This window comes from Podarcis erhardii (assembly GCF_964252035.2).
Source record: "Podarcis erhardii genome assembly, chromosome: 2".
Taxonomy (NCBI): Eukaryota; Metazoa; Chordata; class Lepidosauria; order Squamata; family Lacertidae; genus Podarcis; species Podarcis erhardii.
The window spans coordinates 114,786,743-114,804,795 of NC_138498.1; the positions used below are offsets into that span (position 1 = coordinate 114,786,743).

The window sequence follows — 18,053 nt, forward strand, 5'->3', positions numbered from 1 at the left end:
AATAAAACTGCGTGTGTCAGATCCGCTTTGTTTTGTTTCATTTTCATTTTCATAATAATAATTAATAATAATAATAATTTATTTATACCCCGCCCATCTGGCTGGGCTTCCCCAGCCACTCTGGGCGGCTTCCAAAAAAATATTAAAATACTGTAATACATCAAACATTAAAAGCTTCCCTAAATCAAGCAGCATACAAATTTTTATATAAAATAAATAAGGAAATGCCATTTTAAACCTGGCATATTTTTTTCTTTTTCGCTTTCCTATAAAATATTTGTATTGGGTTTTTCCCCCAAACAAAAAGGATGGGTTTTAAAACATATAAATGAATGAATAGTCCCTTGTGCTCCTAACATCTTTAAAAATCAACCATCCTCAGCGGACAGCATTTCTCTTTTTCGACTCCCTAGCTCCATACAAGGGGGAAAGTCCTTTGTTAAAATACCTGTGCACTAGACTGCTTGTTAAAAAAGATACAAATAGAGCCAGAAAGATGCATGAATAAAAACGACAGCAACCTTTAGGTGCAATATAATATAAAATGCGCCTTGCTATCCTTAAAACACCCGTGTGAGAGAAATGATGCTGTTTTCATGTTACAAGCAGGAAACTGAGACTAAGAATATGCCACTTATCCAACATTTTTCAAGGACCAAGAGGCCTAATAATAATAATAATAATTCTTAAAAGGATTAGAAACCCCTCGTTTAAAAAATACAGCCAAACTACAACTCCCATAAGCACTTGCGCGTCAAGGTATTTCCCCCTTCTTTACGCATGCGCTCTTCGCTCTTCTCCCTAGATTCTATACACCCACAAACGCAGCGCAGCGCCTGAAACCTCTATTTTATCAGTGCGCGTGCGCCGAGTTAATACATACTCACCTCATGGAATGCGTTGGCGCAGCGTGGTGCCGGCTCAATCCTTCGCGCTACAATTTCAAGGCGTCCGGGGACAAGCGCCGCGCAGTTTCCCTACTGCGCATGCGTCCTTCGACCCAAGCGCGGCTCTGTGAGCCATCCCTCAAAACCAAGCGGACATTCAAAAGAAAGAAAACCACTTCGCGTTCCATAATGCGCTTGCGCACTGTTTGTAGCAACCGCCGCGCGCAAGCGCACTCCCGCCTTCCGCCTTCTCCGCGTGCGTTCCAGCTCGGTACAACTTCCGTATCATCCTCCTTCTCCACTGGTGGATATCACGACCGTGACCCGCCTCTTGCTCGCTCTGGTTGGCCGAGGAGGTGACGGAGCCGGCGTCCTATTGGGCGCTTCTGTTGTTATGGCAGCGGGGGGGGGTCGGGAGCCGGAGTCGGCCGTGTACCGGGAAGGCGGAAGGAAGATGGCGGCGCTGGCTTCGGAGCTGCTGCTGCTGAGCGACTCGAGCCGTTTCCGCGCGGATAACCTGCTGAGCAGCGAGGACTGGGGTGGGTGCTCTTCGGGGGCGGGGGGGGGAGCCGGTGGGCGGAGCTTGTTTGGGGTGGGCGGAGCGTGGCTGTTGGGAAAGGGGCTGCAAAGGCGAAGGAGGTGGGAGGGAAGGAGGATCCTGCGCTACCTTAGCCCACAGTTTAGACAGGTGCGCGACCGGCCCTCTGCGTCTCCACGAGGCGGAGGGGCGGAGCTTCACCTGGTGGGTGCCCACCTGCCATGCACCTGCCGAAGGGGGCTCCAGTTCAGCCCCCTGCATAGCTGTCAACGCTTCCCTTTTTAAAAGGGAAATTCCCTTATTCCGAATAGGATTCCTCGCAAGGAAAGGGGAAAGTTCACAGATAAGGCCCCCTGCAATTGGTAGGATTGGCAGAAAACTTGTAGTAAAAAATTGAACTATGAATTGACAAAGCTTTTATAAAAATAAGAGTAATGATAGAGATGCAGAGGGGGAAACCATTACATTAAGATCCACAATATAGGGGGGAGGGAAGTCAGAAGGTATTGTACGTCTATGTTTTGAATTCATTTGTTTATGTAAAATAGGAAAATGCAAAAATAAAATTTATTAAAAATAATAATTTTTTAAAAGTGTCTCATGCTCTACTGACTGAGCTTATGCTTCAGGGATGTGTGAGATGTTGCCTTAACAAAGATCTGGAGGTTCACAGGTTCCCACCTCCCACAACGCCATCCATCGTGTTCGGGACACGTTGACTTTAGTCTTTGAAGGCTGCTTGTGCTTTGTTTTTGTTCTTTACCTGTCATAATAATGTAGTTGAGGCCAAAGGCACCTGCTGTGAGGTAAAGGACAAACCGTGTGTGGCCCTTTATTATTATTATTATTATTATTATTATTATTATTATTATTAACTAAATACAATGTGTAAACAACATCAGTGAAAATTGAAAATATACACGCTGTGAAATGAGGGGGAAATCTTTAAAATATATTGGGGGATTCAGTCAAACTGGCAAAAACATGCTTATTTGTATTATCATGGAGTGAGTTGTGGCTAATCTCTAGAATTCCAGAACTGTATTATAAGGGGGAGCAGCTCTAGTTGTATTTGGGGGAGAAGGTGGGGCCAGGCCTTGCTTAATGCATACACACACAGATGTGCATGGTATGGGCTGTAAGTGAAAAAGGAGAGCAGTAAAGGGTGAAAACATGTTTTGAGTCTGTTCCCTGCCCTACTGACTGCCCCTTCCCATTCTCCCCACAGATGCAGGTCTGTACAGCTGCCTGGAAGACGATGGGGATGTGGCAGCCGAACTCTTCCCCTGCCTCGAACGCAGCATTGTGGATGGTGGCTGTGCCCATTCCCTGGTGAGAGCTGCTTCCTCTCACATGCCTTCCTAGAAAAGGCTTTTTACTTCCTTATGCCATTGCAGAGCAGCATGCTCTTCTCACCTCCTGTTTATCTTTCATCCACTCCCTGCTACTTAACATCAGTCCTTAATGCTGTTTGTCTTGAGGACCTGCTCAGCCTCATTCCTGTTGCTACATCTTCTGAGGGCACACGCATGCATAATGGGGCTTGTGCATGATATAGGGATGTTTAGGGAAGCTTTTAATGTTTAATGCATTACTGTATTTTAATATTTTGTTGGAAGCTGCTGGGGAAACCCAGCCAGATGGGCAGGGTATAAATAATAAATTGTTGTTGTTGTTGTTGTTGTTATAGGACAGTGGTGGCGAACCTTTTAGAGACTGAGTGCCCAAACTGCAACCCCAAACCCACTAATTTATTGCATAATAATGATTGTCTGCATGCGCACATAAAAATAAATATACCATAATAAAAACATGGGGAGGATTGGCAGGAGTGTTGTGGAGCTTTTTTTGTGGGGGGGGGGCGGGCGGACGTGCAGATAAACACTAACACACATGGACAACCCTTCCTGTAGCAGGCTGAAGCTACAAATCGTCTCAGTGCTCACCTGCAGCAGAAATTAAAAAAAAAAAACCTTGACACAGCCGCAAGTCATACGCAATATTGCCACTGACTATCTTCTGCTCATGGCAGCAAACAATCCAACCAATCACAGTGGGGGGGGGGGAGTGGTGCAGCCAAAAGTCAGCTGGTTGGCGGGTGCGCAAATCCCCCAACGCTGCTGCGGCCGGCGCATGCTATAGGGAGTGTTTCCCGCCCACAGTGCTGGGGGGGGGAGTGGCTGCCCACTTTGCCAACCCCCAGGAACGGCCCTGCTGGGGTGATGGCGTGTGTGCCAATAGAGAGGGCTCTATGAGTTCCCACTGGCATGCATGCTATAGGTTCACCACCACTGTTATAGGATGGTGTGAGCTGGGTTTGCATCTAGGAGATCCAGGTCCCTTATCTTCACAGTGAAAGGGGCATTTTCCTCTTTAGATTGCATGTACTAGATTTATCTGTGTTCCCCAGGCGTGGGTGAGACCTCGGTCCTTGAATAAGCTGCCCAGATGTGTACTACCAAATCTGTGACGCCAAGCCACACACACACATCTCCCGCTACAAGTTTAGCCCACTCTTGCCCTACAAAACTATAAACCCCATACTTGTTAATAAGCTACACCCACAATAATACCCTCAAATTCCCACCTTTCACTGGCTTGTTGCCTGTCTGCTGTGCATGCGTATTAATATATATCCATTCAGGATGTACAGAAGGCGAGAAGGGAAGCACTCCACCATCTCTGCTAAAACACTAACAATGTGTGGTTCATCTTCTCCCTGAAATGTTTCCTTTACAGTGGAAATGGAATGTTGTAACATTAAGAGTTGATGCACGAGTTTGCATTTTTCTTCTCCCCGCATAATTCCTTTTTCTGTTGCATCATTTAGATTGTAAACCTGAAGCCTTATTACTGATCTTTGCAAGCTGCTTATTTATGGCCAAAGAGTGGGGTAAAAATGCTTCACAGAAAGACACACACAGAGATCAGTTTTGTTTTCTATCCTAACTCTCTTGGCAGCAGTTCAGTGATGGGTTCGACCTGGACATGGAAACGGTGCCCCCGGACCCACCTTGGGACCCACTACACGACTCTCTCTTCCCAGGTAAGTACCTTTGTGAGATTGTGGGAGGGCTGTTGAGAGCCTGAGAGATGCAGAGCTGTATATATATGGTAGGATGATACAGTATACAAGTGTGTGGACCAGGTGCACAGGGACGAGACCCACCTTAGGCTAGGTTGTCTTTGTGAGTTAATGCAATAATGTGCCAGCACTCTTGGTGGAGGCGCATGGACAAGATCCCAGGTCTGAGTCCCCTGTCTCTCCAGTTTAAAAAGGTCTCAGTGAAACATTGGAGAGTCACTGCCAGTCAGAGTCTAGAATACTGGACTAGGAAGAACCCGTGGACCAGTTGGTATAAAGCAGCCCCATGCTACAGAGGGAGATCCCTTTCTTTCAGTTTTGAGGCGTAGAGGAGAGGGCTGTTGCCTTCAGGCCCTCGTCGTGGGCTCACCAGAGACATCTAACTGGCCACTGTCAGACAGCGGGTTAGATGGGTCATTGGTCTGTTACAGCAGGATGGTTGTTGTTTCTGAGCCTCAATATGGTTTGAACAGCCTAGAATTAACATGGAGCAAAGGTTTTTCCCTCCCCCATCCTGGACCACCTAGATAAAGTTTCTGACCTCAGACAAAATGTCTTATATTTAATGTCAGCAACTAAACTGGCTGGTGGGTAGAGCAGCAGAAGGGGTGAGAGGGCATACAGTGGTGCCTCGCAAGACGAAAAGAATCCGTTCCGCGAGTCTCTTCGTCTAGCGGTTTTTTCATCTTGTGAAGCAAACCCATTGACGGCTTAGCGGATTAGCGCTATTAGTGGTTTAGCGGCTTAGCGGATAAGCGGCTTAGTGGCTTAGAAAAAGGGGGGAGGGGAAAAAACCCGCAGGAACTCGCAAGACATTTTCGTCTTGCGAAGCAAGCCCATAGGAAATTCGTTTTGCGAAACACCTCCAAAATGGAAAACCCTTTCATCTAGCGGGTTTTCCGTCTTGCGAGACATTCGTCTTGCGGGGCACCACTGTATTGCTTTCACTGATCTCCCCAAGCTCTGCCCCACCAGCTAAGCCTCAGAACCACAAATAACCTGCAGCTTGCGTTTGGCAATTTCCCTCTTCTTCCTGAAGGCAGTTTGGCAGGGGTTAAGCTACCCTTTGCCATTGGACAGCAATCTAGCCCATTTCAGGGCTAGACTGGGCTTCTTGGTAACAAGGAGCTTCTCTTTTCCTTGGCACCTCCCAGACAAATACGTGTCCAGCATTTATTTTCAGTGCAAACTTCCCAGGGGGCACAGAGGAGATAAGTTTGAGCTGCTTCTTTGTTTTCATGGTTGAAGTGGCTGGCAGTGAAAACATGTTAGTGATTTGTTCCCCTTCTTCCTTTAGAGCTGCAGGTGAAGTCGGAGCCTGTCTCCCCCGCCTCGTCGCATTGCTCTGATTCCTCTACGCTGTCCTCTTCCTCCTCCTCCTCCTCCTCCGCTGATCTCTCAGGGCAGGTATGCTTGTCGGACCTCTTGTTACAGTAGAATCTTGCCTCCTGCCCCTTAAACTCTTGTGCTCAGGCCTGCGTTTTTCTCTCGCAGGCCCCTGGCCAGGCCGATGTGATGGGAGTGAAGACCGAACAACCCCCCACCCCTCCGTGCATGTATGGAGATGTACTACCCCCCCACTTTGGCACGGTGCAGATCAGTGTCGTCCCGGCTCCTGAGACAGGTATGTAGAGGATGAGAGAGAGTGAGTAGAAATAGCAAGTGCCTAGGGAGAAAGGGGAGGACGTGGGTGGCGCTGTGGGTTAAACCACTGAGCCTCTTGGGCTTGCCGATCAGAAGGTCAGAGGTTCGAATCCCTGCGATGGGGTGAGCTCCTGTTGCTGGGTCCCTGCTCCTGCCAACCTAGCAGTTCGAAAGAATGTCAAAGTGCAAGTAGATAAATAGGTACTGCTCCAGAGGGAAGGTAAATGGTGTTTCCGTGCGCTGCTCTGGTTCGCCAGAAGCGGCTTAGTCATGCTGGCCACATGACCCGGAAGCTGTACACCAGCTCCCTCGGTCAATAAAGCGAGATGAGTGCCGCAACCTCAGAGTCGGCCACGACTGGACCTAATGGTCCCTTTAGGGAGAAAGGGATGCAAATTAAGTCAATATGAGTCTCCTGTGGCAAAAAATTGGGTAATTCAGTTTAACCTAATACGGTGCCCTTCAGAAAAGCGGCTTCACTGATCAGCTTGTTGTGTTACAGGGAAACCGGCAGCTTCCAATAAAGCCGACAGCATTCTCAGCCGGAAGCCCCCCATTCAGCCAAAGCCAGTTGTGGTCACCACTGTCCCAGTGCAGCCTGCAGCCACGTCCAGTAAGACCATCTTATTGCAGCCTGTACCTGTGTCCCAGCCGCAGGCTATCAACCCAGCGATTTCAGGTAATGCTTTTGCTGGCTGGAGGTTGTGATCCAGAGCATATGAAAGGCCACGGACGGGGCAATGCAGAAATAGAGAAAAGGTTCGGCTAATAGGAGCCTGCTTGAACCCAGGTTCCAAGTGCAACCGAACACGCTGTACTAGGGGGCACGCAAGTCCTCTTTTCAGATTTCCCTAATGTTGTTAAATGTGGCACCCAGGTGCACAGTTGCACCCTTGAGGGCTTCGCTTGGCATCCACCGGCCCTCTGAGCCCCCCTTGGTTATGAGGTCGTCGGGGTGGTTGCCATTTTTCTCCTTAGAAAAGTACATAGAGCTGAAGTTGGAAGAATGCCTCTCTCCTCCCTTCCTCTTTCAGATCTCTGTGTTTTTTAAGGCTCACTCACTTCATTGGAGCTGGCGTTCTCCTTCAGAGTGTGCTTTCTCGGTCTCTTGGGAGGGGGCTGGTCACAGGGAGCGCGGAGAGAAGTGACTTGGGGCCACCTTGCTCAAAAGCCCAAATGTGCCCACGAGGCTGAAAACCTTTCAAACTGTTTTTATGTTACTTTTCATTGTGTTCTTTTGCTGCTTTGGGGTCCTTTGGGAGGGAGAGCAGTACAGAAATTTAATAATGAATGAAAAGAACCTTTTTTTGTGGGGCAAAACTACAGTGTATGTGTGGCATGGATTTATAGGACCTTGCCTTCTTTTTTAACCTCAGTTCCAGCACAGAGCGTTGTGATTTCCCAGTCTGATCTGCTGCATCTCCCTGTCTCTGGGCTGATCAAGGTTCAGTCCCCTCTAAAGGAAAGTCTCCCAGCAAAACCAACTCCCTCTGCCCCCAAAGCAGAAACCAAAACTATTGTCCCGGCGCCAACGCAAATAGGGCCCTGCAACCAAGAGATCGACGTAAGTACCTTTTGGCCCCCTTCTTTCTGCTGCTCCGGGGTTCACCGGTCCTGTCCTGGGACTTCTCCTGAACACATGTGATTGGGGGTGGTGGTTATATGGCTGAACATTATGGCCACATGTGTGCTGTGTGTTTGTATTTGTGTTTGTATGCCCCACGGAGAGCCTCAAGGTCCATAAATAGCAACACTCTAGTGGTCCTGGGCCCTAAGAAAGTTAGATCAGCCTCAACCAGAGCCAGGGCCTTTTCAACACTGGCTCCGGCCTGCTGGAAAGCTCTGCCTCATGAGACCAGGGCCCTGAAGGATCTGATTTCTTTCCGCAGGGCCTGTAAGACAGAGTTGTTCTGCCTGGCTTTTGGCTTGGAGCCAATTTGATTCCCTCCCCCTCTTTCTTTTTCCTTTTTCCTTTCTCCTCCTGTGATGAGGCTGCATTTTAACATTTTAATGTTGTATTTTAATTTTGTCTTTAAGTTGTATTCATTCAGCTTGTTTTTATTATTGCTTGTTAGCCGCCCTGAGCCCGGCCTTGGCTGGGGAGGGCGGGGTATAAAGAAAAATAATAATAATAATAATAATAATAATAATAATAATAATAATAATTATTATTATTATTATTATTTTAACCCAATAACAATTGGAAGGCCGCAGCATCCCCGTCTCTGTTTTAAAGCGAGAGCGTATTCGTGTTTGAGAGAGTAGCATTCCCCACCCCCTTTGCTAATTCCCCGAAGATCAAGGTACTTAAAAGGCAGCAGCGGATGATCAAGAACCGAGAATCGGCCTGCCAGTCACGGCGGAAAAAGAAGGAATACCTGCAAGGGCTGGAGTCTCGGCTGCGGGAGGCCCTGACGGATAACGAGCGGCTGCGGCGGGAGAACACGCTCCTTCGCCGCCGGCTGGACTGTGTCCTCAATGAGGTGAGTGCCTGCCAGACAGACCTGCAGCTTTGTTGGGTCCCTCACCTCCCCCCCACACACCGTGTGTGCCTGCATATTTGTCCACCCGCATTACATCCACATTTCAGCAATCTGTTGATTACCAGCCGGACTGCAACAAAATGCTGCAGTGGAGCTTTGCCTCCTAACAGGAGCACTTCTGTTCTGGATGTCTGCCAGTGACACTCAGCACTCCCCAGGGCTGCCAAGCCTGCCTGCTTGGTTCTCACTGAGCTGATTTTCAGGCTGGTGGAGAGGTGGGATAGCCCCGTTAGATTTTAATTTTTCCAATTCTTTCTGTACTTCTGTAAACCTCGGGGTTCCTTTGAGCAAGCACAAACCTCTCATTTCTCTGCGGTCCCACTTTAACCCCAGTCCTGTTGGCCCTCACCACCTGAGCTCCCAGTACAATTCAAAGTGTTGGTGCTGACCTTTAAAGCCCTAAACGGCCTCGGCCCAGTATACCTGAAGGAGCGTCTCCACCCCCATCATTCTGCCTGGACATTGAGGTCCAGTGCCAAGGGCCTTCTGGCAGTTCCCTCACTGTGAGAAGTGAGGTTACAGGAAACCAGGCAGAGGGCCTTCTCAATAGTGGCACCCGTCCTGTGGAACACCCTCCCACCAGATGTCAAAGAGAAAAACAACCAGACTTTTAGAAGACATCTGAAGGCAGCCATGGTTAGGGAAGCTTTTAATGTTTAATAGATTATTGTATTTTAATATTCTCTTGAAAGCCGCCCAGAGTGGCTGGGGAAACCCAGCCAGTTGGGCAGGGTATGAATAATAAATTATTTATTTATTTATTTATTTATTTATTTATTTATTTTTATTTATTAGCCTGCTATTAGAGGGAGTGATTATGGTACAACAGGAGAGGCCATGGCCCAAGAAACTGCCTGACTGCCTCTTACATGTTTGCTTGGGCAGTTGTGTGACTGCACATGAGTCTCACCTCTGCAGATGGATGGAGCTTGGAGTGAACACGTGAGAGCCAGAATGCAGGGTCATCCTAAGGAGTCTGGCAGTGTGGTTTTCCTTCTGCCTGTTCTGCCTCTCCTTGCAGGAGAAAATAGGGAACACATGTCGTGGCCCTCTTCCTTTGTGGACTAAGACTTCCTCCTTTCCCGTATCTGTCTTCCCTCCTGTGCTGGGCAGGGATGGGCTTTTCATAGCTGCTGAAACATATCACTTCTGCATCTATAAATGCCTCGCCAGCACTGAAATACTTACACCTCTTCTCTTGGAGATGTCTTTGTCTTTGTCTTTATATTTATATTTATATTATCCTTCATCATAAATTCCAAGTCCTCCCCTCCCAAATACAATATATAATAAACATTAAGACACAAACAGCAAACTAAAGCAGCAGTAAAAACTGTTCTAGTGCTTAGTTACCTGTAATAATAATAATAATAATAAAATATATAATAAACATTAAGACACAAACAGGAAACTAAAGCAGCAGTAAAAAATGTTCTAGTGCTTAGTTACCTGTAATAATAATAATAATAATAATAATAATAAAATATATAATAAACATTAAGACACAAACAGGAAACTAAAGCAGCAGTAAAAAATGTTCTAGTGCTTAGTTACCTGTAGTAGTAGTAATAATAATAATAATAATAATAATAATAATAATAATAGTAATAATTTTTTATTTATACCCCAACCATCTGGCTGGGTTTCCCCAGCCACTCTGGGCAACTTTCAAGAGAATATTAAAATACAATAGTCTATTAAACATTAAAAGCTTCCCTAAACAGTAAAATGAGTTTTTTCCCACAAGTTTGGTCCCAGTGGCTCAGCTGCTAACATCTCCATTGTTTTATGAAGAACAGCAGTCCACTTTCAAAAATAATCGCTGTTTGGTTCTGTTTGTCTTTAAACATGCCATTTGGATGCAAGTGGTTAATGGAAAGCTGCTCTTCAGTGACGGGAACCTTTGTCTAGATGTTTTCTAGTTTGCCTCCCTCTGTACGAGATGCCGGCTGGGCCGTCTACCAGTGCCATGCAAGGCTACGATACGATGATGCCCATTCCCCAAATGGGAGCCCCAGGCTCTCACAGTCCCATTGGAAGGGACACAGTTGACGTCCCTTGGCTAAATAATGATTTGGGCACTGCAAGGGCAGTGAGACTTCTAAGTGGGCGACACGCCTCTGTGGCCATAACCACTTGTTCCTTGCCTTCTCCCTGCAGAACAATGAGCTGAAATTTGGCTCTGGCAACCGGAAAGTCATCTGCGTCATGGTGCTGCTGCTCTTCATAGCTTTCAACTTTGGGCCTGTCAGGTGAGGCTTCAGAGTGCTTGCGGGTGTCCCTCCAGTCCCACAATTGGGGAATGAATGACTTTGCTAGGCAGTCCTTGTCTGGGAGCCTCTGAAGTTGGCAAGGCCCCAGAGAAATTGGTTTCACTCGTAGGTGGTGAAGCCGGCATGTGTAGGCTTGCTGGATGTTTGGCAAAGGTTAGCAGACTGGAGAGGGAAGCATATTTCCTAGGTTGAAGTTGGACGAGAGCCCCGAAAGCTCTCCCCACCCCGCATTTCTTGTAGGCAACTCTCCTTTTTGTATCACATTAGGGAAGGAGTCACTTGTTGTGACTCAGTGCACTGTGGCCTAAACCACTGAGCCTCTTGGGCTTGCCAGTCGGAAAGTTGGCGGTTCGAATCCCCATAATGGAGTGAGCTCCTGTTGTTTTGTCCCAGCTCCTGTCAACCTAGCAATAAAAAAGCATGCCAGTGCAAGTAGATAAATAGGTACGAATCCGGCGGGAAGTTAAACGGCATTTCCATGCACTCTGGCTTCTGTCACGATGTTCCGTTGAGCCGGAAGCAGTTTAGACATGACCCAGAACTCTGTCTGTGGACAAACGCTGGCTCCCTTGGTGTGAAAGTGAGATGAGCGCTGCAACCCCATACAGTGGTACCTCTGGTTAAGAACTTAATTCGTTTTGGAGGTCCATTCTTAACCTGAAACTGTTCTTAACCTGAAGCACCATTTTAGCTAATGGGTCCTTCAGCCGCCACCACGCAATTTCTGTTCTCATCCTGAAGCAAAGTTCTTAACCCGAGGTACTATTTCTGGGTTAGCAGAGTCTGTATCCTGAAGCGTATGTGACCCAAGGTATCACTGTAGTCACCTTTGACTGGACCTAACAATCCAGGGGTCCTTTAGGTTCATAGAAATAAAAATGATAATAAAGTAAGCTCAGACCTCTTTGTGAGAGTGTCCCTGAACTCCTCTAGGGAACTTAACTCCCTGTTTCCATCTCTCCAGCATCAGTGAGCGCAAGGCAGCAGATGTGGAGCTGCCGAAGCAGGAGGTGGAGGCTGGCCCTGGCCGGAGGCACCTTTTAGGCATCGCGGAGGAGACCCACGACACTCCAGAGGAGGAGCAGGAAGAGCGGCAAGAGGAGGCCCCAGCCAGGCTGAGAAAGGCACAGTTCCGGTAAATTTGGGGGGCAGGCAGGAGAAACAACAAGGTGGCGAAGAGAAGAAGAAACAACCTGCCCATGCATCTCTCTGTTAAAATTATTTTGGGGGCCCTGGCAACCAGGAAGGAATCCTTGACTGTGTTTGGCTGTGATGCTAAAGCAGGGGTGAGGGTCCTTAGGCTTGGAGAGGACCGACAATCGCCCTCCATGCCTCTCTGACGGCCCCATTTGACTCTGCCAACTCATACTCCCCTCCCCAGGCCTTCCTTTATTTACTTATTGCATTCCTGCCCCACCCATTTCTCCCGAGGAAATCAAAGGTGACATTGGAGGTTTCTGAGCAGAGCTTGGATGGCTATGAGTCATGGATGATTTAGTTGAGATTCCCGCATTACAGATGTATGGTGTAAAATGCAAAGTTGGCTTGGCAGGAAGGGAAGGGGGCTGTCCAACTGCAGCCAGCCAACCTCATTCTGTTCTTGAAACATGTGGTTTTGCTCCAGGTTGAGCAGCTACTTCCAGATTGTGTGACTCCCAAATCACCATGTGCTCTTCTCAGCTCTTCCTCAACACTTGACTTCCTCTCTCGGCCGATCTCTATTTAAAATTCACATTTTCTTCTCTCTCTCTCCACCCCAAGAAACCTGTCGGCTCCCTTCTCTGACATGAAGGACCTGATGCTGAGGGACTTGGACAAGTTGTTCCTTGCTTCCGATTGCCGCCAGTTCAACCGCACTGAATCCCTCAGGTGGGTCCTGGGGCAGGAGAAGGGAGGGGGTGCTAAGCATTTTGGGGGGGGGGACTCTTGTGAGCATTGAGGCCTGGGAACATTGTGGCTGACCCTTCTGCCTGCCTCCTCTTCCCCCCTACAGACTGGCAGACGAGCTCAGCGGCTGGGTCCGCCGGCACCAGATCAACCGCAGGAAACCCTCGCAGTCTCGCAAAGCAGCTCATGCTAGCCAGGTGTGATGTCGATTGGGGGGAGGCAACTGTTTGGGCAGGGAAATGGAGGGGTGCAGTGGCAGTAATCCCTTGTGGGGTTAGACAAGGGCGCCCAGAATCTTCCTGTGGTTTGCCAACAAGGTTGAGGGCAGGGCCAGGGGCTCTGTTGCTTCGCAGCTTCTTGATATCCTTGCTCTCGTTCTTCATTTCAGGAAAAGCCACAAAAGAAGCCCCCTAGCCCCTCGCGCTACGTGCCCGCCAGCCCCCCCAGGCACCCTGAGAGGTAAGCGGCTTCTGCACCGAATTGTTTTTTGAGTTAGCTCCCCGTTTCGATGTGGAAACACTCTCGCTCACCCTCTAGCTTACAAGCTAACCTCCCCTCCCAACACACAAGAGGAAAAGGGAGCAGGGAGGGAAGAGGAAGAACTCAAACTCCAGCACCGATTCTTAAGCTCTCATAATGACCAGCCGGCACACCTGAGGGGTAGGAGGTGCGCGATTGAGCTGGCCTCTCACAGCAGAACGGATGGGGTGAGCCCTGCTTCCCATCTCTCCCCCAGAGACTGGCTAATGGAACAGCTGCCTCCAGAGCTAAGGGAGAGGAGGCCTGGTGGAGCCTTTTCAAATTGGCTCCTTGCTTCGTTGCTCCCTCCACCCACCCGCTGGAGACTCCATTCCTGTGTCCCGTGACAGTGATGAGGTGGAGGGAGCCCTTATGTTTGCAAACAGATCTCCTTTCCCCCTCCCCCTCCTCTGCCTCTCCAGGAATTCTCTCAGTCAGCTGCAGGTATACCAGCACCCTGACCACACGGAACACGACTTCATGGACGCGATTGACCGCCGCGAGGATACTTTCTACGTGGTGTCCTTCCGCAGGGTGAGTAAAGAGCAGCTTGCGGGGCACTGAGCCACTGAGTTGAGCAGGCAGTGCGGTGCTCCAGATTTTGCATTGCACAATGTTCTCCTTCAGGCATGTGGCTCTAGAGAGAGAGCCAGGAAGAAAGCAGTAGAGGAAGGAAGCCCTTTCAGACTTGGGCAGAAGATTACAGGTTGCATAAAGGCACACTGGGGCAAAGATGCAAATGGAGAATTTTCCCTTCTCAGAAGCCACCAGGCAGGAGTGCCTAACCTGTGGCCTTTCCTGTAGTTGCTGAACTACAACTCCCATCATCCCCTTCCAGCATGGCTGGCTCTCAGGGATGCTGGGGCTGTCCTCAGACCACATCCCTTTCACAGCCATACCCCGTTCCTACCTCTGCTTTGCACCCATCTTTTAAATGTTTTTTTAATAGCTGGGATAATAGAATTGTAGAACTGGAAGGGGCCATGAGAGTCACCTAATCCAACCTCTTGCACTGCTGGCGTCTAGGATGATGAACACAGCTCCTTGGGCCGGCATTTGTGGAGTCTGGGAGCCAAACGGGGAGAGGTTGTCAGGGCGTGTCCTTGAACTCCAGCACACCCTGGGTCTCTTAATTCTTACATCAGTGATGATTTTGTCATGAAATCCCACTCAGTATTGATCCAGGGCGTATTGTCAGGGCGTGTCCTTGAACTCCAGCACACCCTGGGTCTCTTAATTCTTACATCAGTGATGATTTTGTCATGAAATCCCACTCAGTATTGATCCAGGGCGTATTGTCAGGGCGTGTCCTTGAACTCCAGCACACCCTGGGTCTCTTAATTCTTACATCAGTGATGATTTTGTCATGAAATCCCACTCAGTATTGATCCAGAGCAGAACTCCGACTTAGAGTTAGCAGAGTAAAAACTTAAACACGTTGCAGGATTCCCAAAGACCAGAGGCAATTGTATTTCATCCAGCAGAGCTTTACTGCTTCTGAAGGCAAATGAGCACAATGGTCACAAATCCAATACATTCAGGACTGGCACTGTCCATAAGAAATCCAGTTGCAGCAGACTTAACTTAAACTTACAATAACTTCTAATAAGTCTATGTACAGAACACCACACCAGACGGAAAGGAGATAGAAAGGAGATAGAAAGAGAAAGGGAAACCCAGGCTCCTTCTGGCCTCTTATAGTCAGCATGACCTTGACAGAAGAGATAACACAACCAGTTTAGGCCAGCTGTACTCAGCTTCTCTGAAGGAACAACCCAAACATCAGGAACCTTCTGCTTGCTTCTTTCACACAGAGAAGCTTCCAGAACCCTCTTGAATTAAGTAGAATAGGAAAGATCTCTACACTTCAGATCAATACATACTTTCTGCACAAAGAAATGCAAACTGACAGATTTCCCCCTCCTGTCTTTTCCCCTCTTTTAACCTTAGGATCACTTGCTGCTGCCTGCCATCAGCCACAACAAAACCTCCCGCCCAAAAATGTCACTGGTGATGCCAGCCATGGCTCTCAACGGTAAAGAAAGAAAGAAAAGAAAATGTGCGGTAGACTAGAGGACTTTGTGTCCAAATGTTTTGTGCGAGATGCAGTCACTGACTATCTGCATCTCCATATATATATATATATATCTCTCCCTATGGTGCTGAGCCTCTTGGGCTTGCCAATCGGAAGGTCAGCGGTTTGAATCCATGCGATGGAGTGAGCTCCCATTGCTCTGTCTAAGCTCCTGCCAATCTAGGAGTTCGAAAGCACACCAGTGCAAGTAGATAAATGGGTACCACTGCGGCAGGAAGGTAAATGGCATTTCTGCGTGCTCTCGTTTCCGTCACAGTGTCCCATTGTGCCAGGAGTGGTTTAGTCATGGTGGTCACATGACCCGGAAAGCTGTCGGTGGACAAACGCTGGCTAACCTTGGTCTGAAAGCAAGATGAACGCCACAGCCCCATAGTTGCCTTTGACTGGATGTAACCGTCCAGGGGGCCTTTACCTTTACCTTTTTTTAACCTATATTATTATTATTATTAGGATGCGGGTGACGCTGTGGGTTAAACCACAGAGCCTAGGGCTTGCCGATCAGAAGATTGGCGGTTCGAATCGCCGTGACGGGGTGAGCTCTCGTTGCTCAGTCCTTGCTCCTGCCAACCTAACAGTTCGAAAGCACGAACTGCAAGTGGATAAATAGGTACCTCTCCAGCGGGAAGGTAAACAGCATTTCCGTGCGCTGCTCTGGTTCGCCAGAAGTGGCTTAGTCATTCTGGCCACATGATCTGGAAGCTGTACACCGGCTCCCTCGGCCAGTAAAGCGAGATGAGCGCTGCAACCCCAGAGTCGTCCGATACTGGACCCTTTACCTTTACCTCTACCTTTACCTATATTATAAAATTTATACCAGTAGATGCCAGGATGGGTTACAATAATATGCTAAGATACACTTTGGGGGGGGGGAGAGACGACCATTCTCATTCCCTCCAGACGGAGGGTATAAATTCTACGAGGCAAATATGAAATAAACAAATAAGAATCGCCTTCTTGCTTTGTTTTCTTTCTCCCCCAGAGAGCCTGTACAATTCGTCCCTGGGCTACGAAGTGATGATGCAGATAGACTGTGAGGTCATGGACACCCGCGTCATCCACATCAAGAGCTCCACAGTGCCTCCCTTCCTGAGGCGGCACGACGCCGCCACCCGCGACAACCGTACCCACCCTTCTTCCCCGCCGGCCTTTTCCGGGAGAGCGACGGCCCGCCCGGCCTTGCGGGCCCCCAGGCCCACCTTGCCCTCAGGCCGGCGGCCCCCGCAGCGCACCCTTTACCTCGGGGAGCATGGGGGAGGGGGCTAGAAAAGGGAGGCCCCCCACCCCGACGACACCGGGGAGAAGAGCCCCCTTGACAGAAAGTGGGGGCCTCGCGCCAGGGGAACGGACCCGCCCCCTCAGTGGAACTTCTGCTCGTGTCGAGAAACGGGCTATGCCACTTTGGTCACCTGATCTCCGGCTGCCTCCAGGAGGGGTCAGTGGGGATTGGATCCTGCGGTTCGGGGGGCTGGGGGCTGGCACCTCGGCCACTGCCTCCCCCCCTACAATGCCCCCCCGCCCTGCGTGGCCCAGTTGAGACTTTCTGTGCGCCTCTGCTGCCCCCTGATGGCTGAGACTAAGGAACCTGTGCATTTGGGTAAATGTGGGAGAGTGAGGAAGGGTGTCTATTTTAAACTACTGTCTCCAATCGTGTGTGTGTGTGTGTGTAGGAGAAGGGCAAAGGGAAGTTTGCAAAATGCAGTGTGTGTGTGTGTGTGTGTGTACGTGTGTACACTCCCCTCCCAGTTACCCTGATGGCACTTAGATCGGCCCCCTTTGGATCCCTCTTGTGTTTTTTTATTTTAAAAAAAGATAAATAATAGCTGCAAAATAAACTTAATATGTGACCAGAACCATTTTCTCTTGCTTTTTCCCCCCTTCCCCCTGGTTTTCAAGCACCACAATACGGGCGACTCATATCGTCTGAACAAGAGAGCTGTGTCCCCCTTTTGTTTCCTTCAAAAAAATTTATTCATTTTATAACACAGAAAAACAAACAATACAAACAGATTCTTATCCTTATTTTTTTCTAAACATTGTTAGGTGGGCTTCTCCAAGTCCCCCCTATCTGATTTTCATTTTACCTCATCTTTAGCAGTTTACATATATCATAATTTCTAACCATTTTTTTTTATCACACTTACATTAACCGTAAAAATCTTCACATTTTATCACTTACAAATAATACTGTTAAGAGAGCTGTGTCCCTTATTGCTGGCAACTGATGCTGGGGTGGGATCAACAACAGGCACACCGTGGTCCAGACAGAGAGCAAAGCTTCTCTTCCTGGTTTTGTCTTGCGGTTCAAAATACTGCTGCCCGCTCCCCTCTGGCGAAAAGCTGAGTGCTTTTGCAAAAGCTACGATCCGATCACATATCGTATTTCAATATTTAGCGAAGCTACAATCTGTCTTGCAGCATAGCAAGGCTACTCTGTGGAACTCTCTGCCGGATGATACTATGCAGGTGCATTTGTACGTTTTTCAAGGCCAGCTGCAAACTTTTTAGCTTAAGACAGGCCTCCCCAGACTTGCAATTTTTATATTACGTATATCAGTTTTAAAACTGAATTTTATCCTTGTTTA

At 48.6% G+C, this 18,053-nt stretch overlaps 1 protein-coding gene across 3 annotated transcripts; it reads left to right on the forward strand.

Annotated features, from left to right (window-relative positions):
- Positions 1–1,266: 1,266 nt before the first annotated feature.
- On the forward strand, positions 1,267–17,321 carry ATF6B (activating transcription factor 6 beta). Of its 3 annotated transcripts, none has more exons than XM_081852715.1 (16): positions 1,267–1,426; positions 2,654–2,757; positions 4,387–4,471; positions 5,808–5,917; positions 6,005–6,134; positions 6,657–6,833; positions 7,531–7,718; positions 8,452–8,637; positions 10,858–10,949; positions 11,935–12,105; positions 12,732–12,839; positions 12,964–13,054; positions 13,246–13,316; positions 13,799–13,910; positions 15,327–15,411; positions 16,451–17,321. In XM_081852715.1, exons 1-16 carry the CDS (start codon positions 1,282–1,284, stop codon positions 16,732–16,734), a joined length of 2,139 nt encoding a protein of 712 aa, XP_081708841.1. In that variant the 5' UTR covers positions 1,267–1,281; the 3' UTR covers positions 16,735–17,321. The 3 variants fall into 3 exon arrangements, with proteins under 3 accessions (XP_081708841.1, XP_081708839.1, XP_081708840.1); XM_081852713.1 differs by having other exon boundaries at positions 1,275–1,426; positions 4,390–4,471; XM_081852714.1 differs by lacking the exon at positions 6,657–6,833 and having other exon boundaries at positions 1,275–1,426.
- The last annotated feature ends 732 nt before the right edge of the window (positions 17,322–18,053 follow it).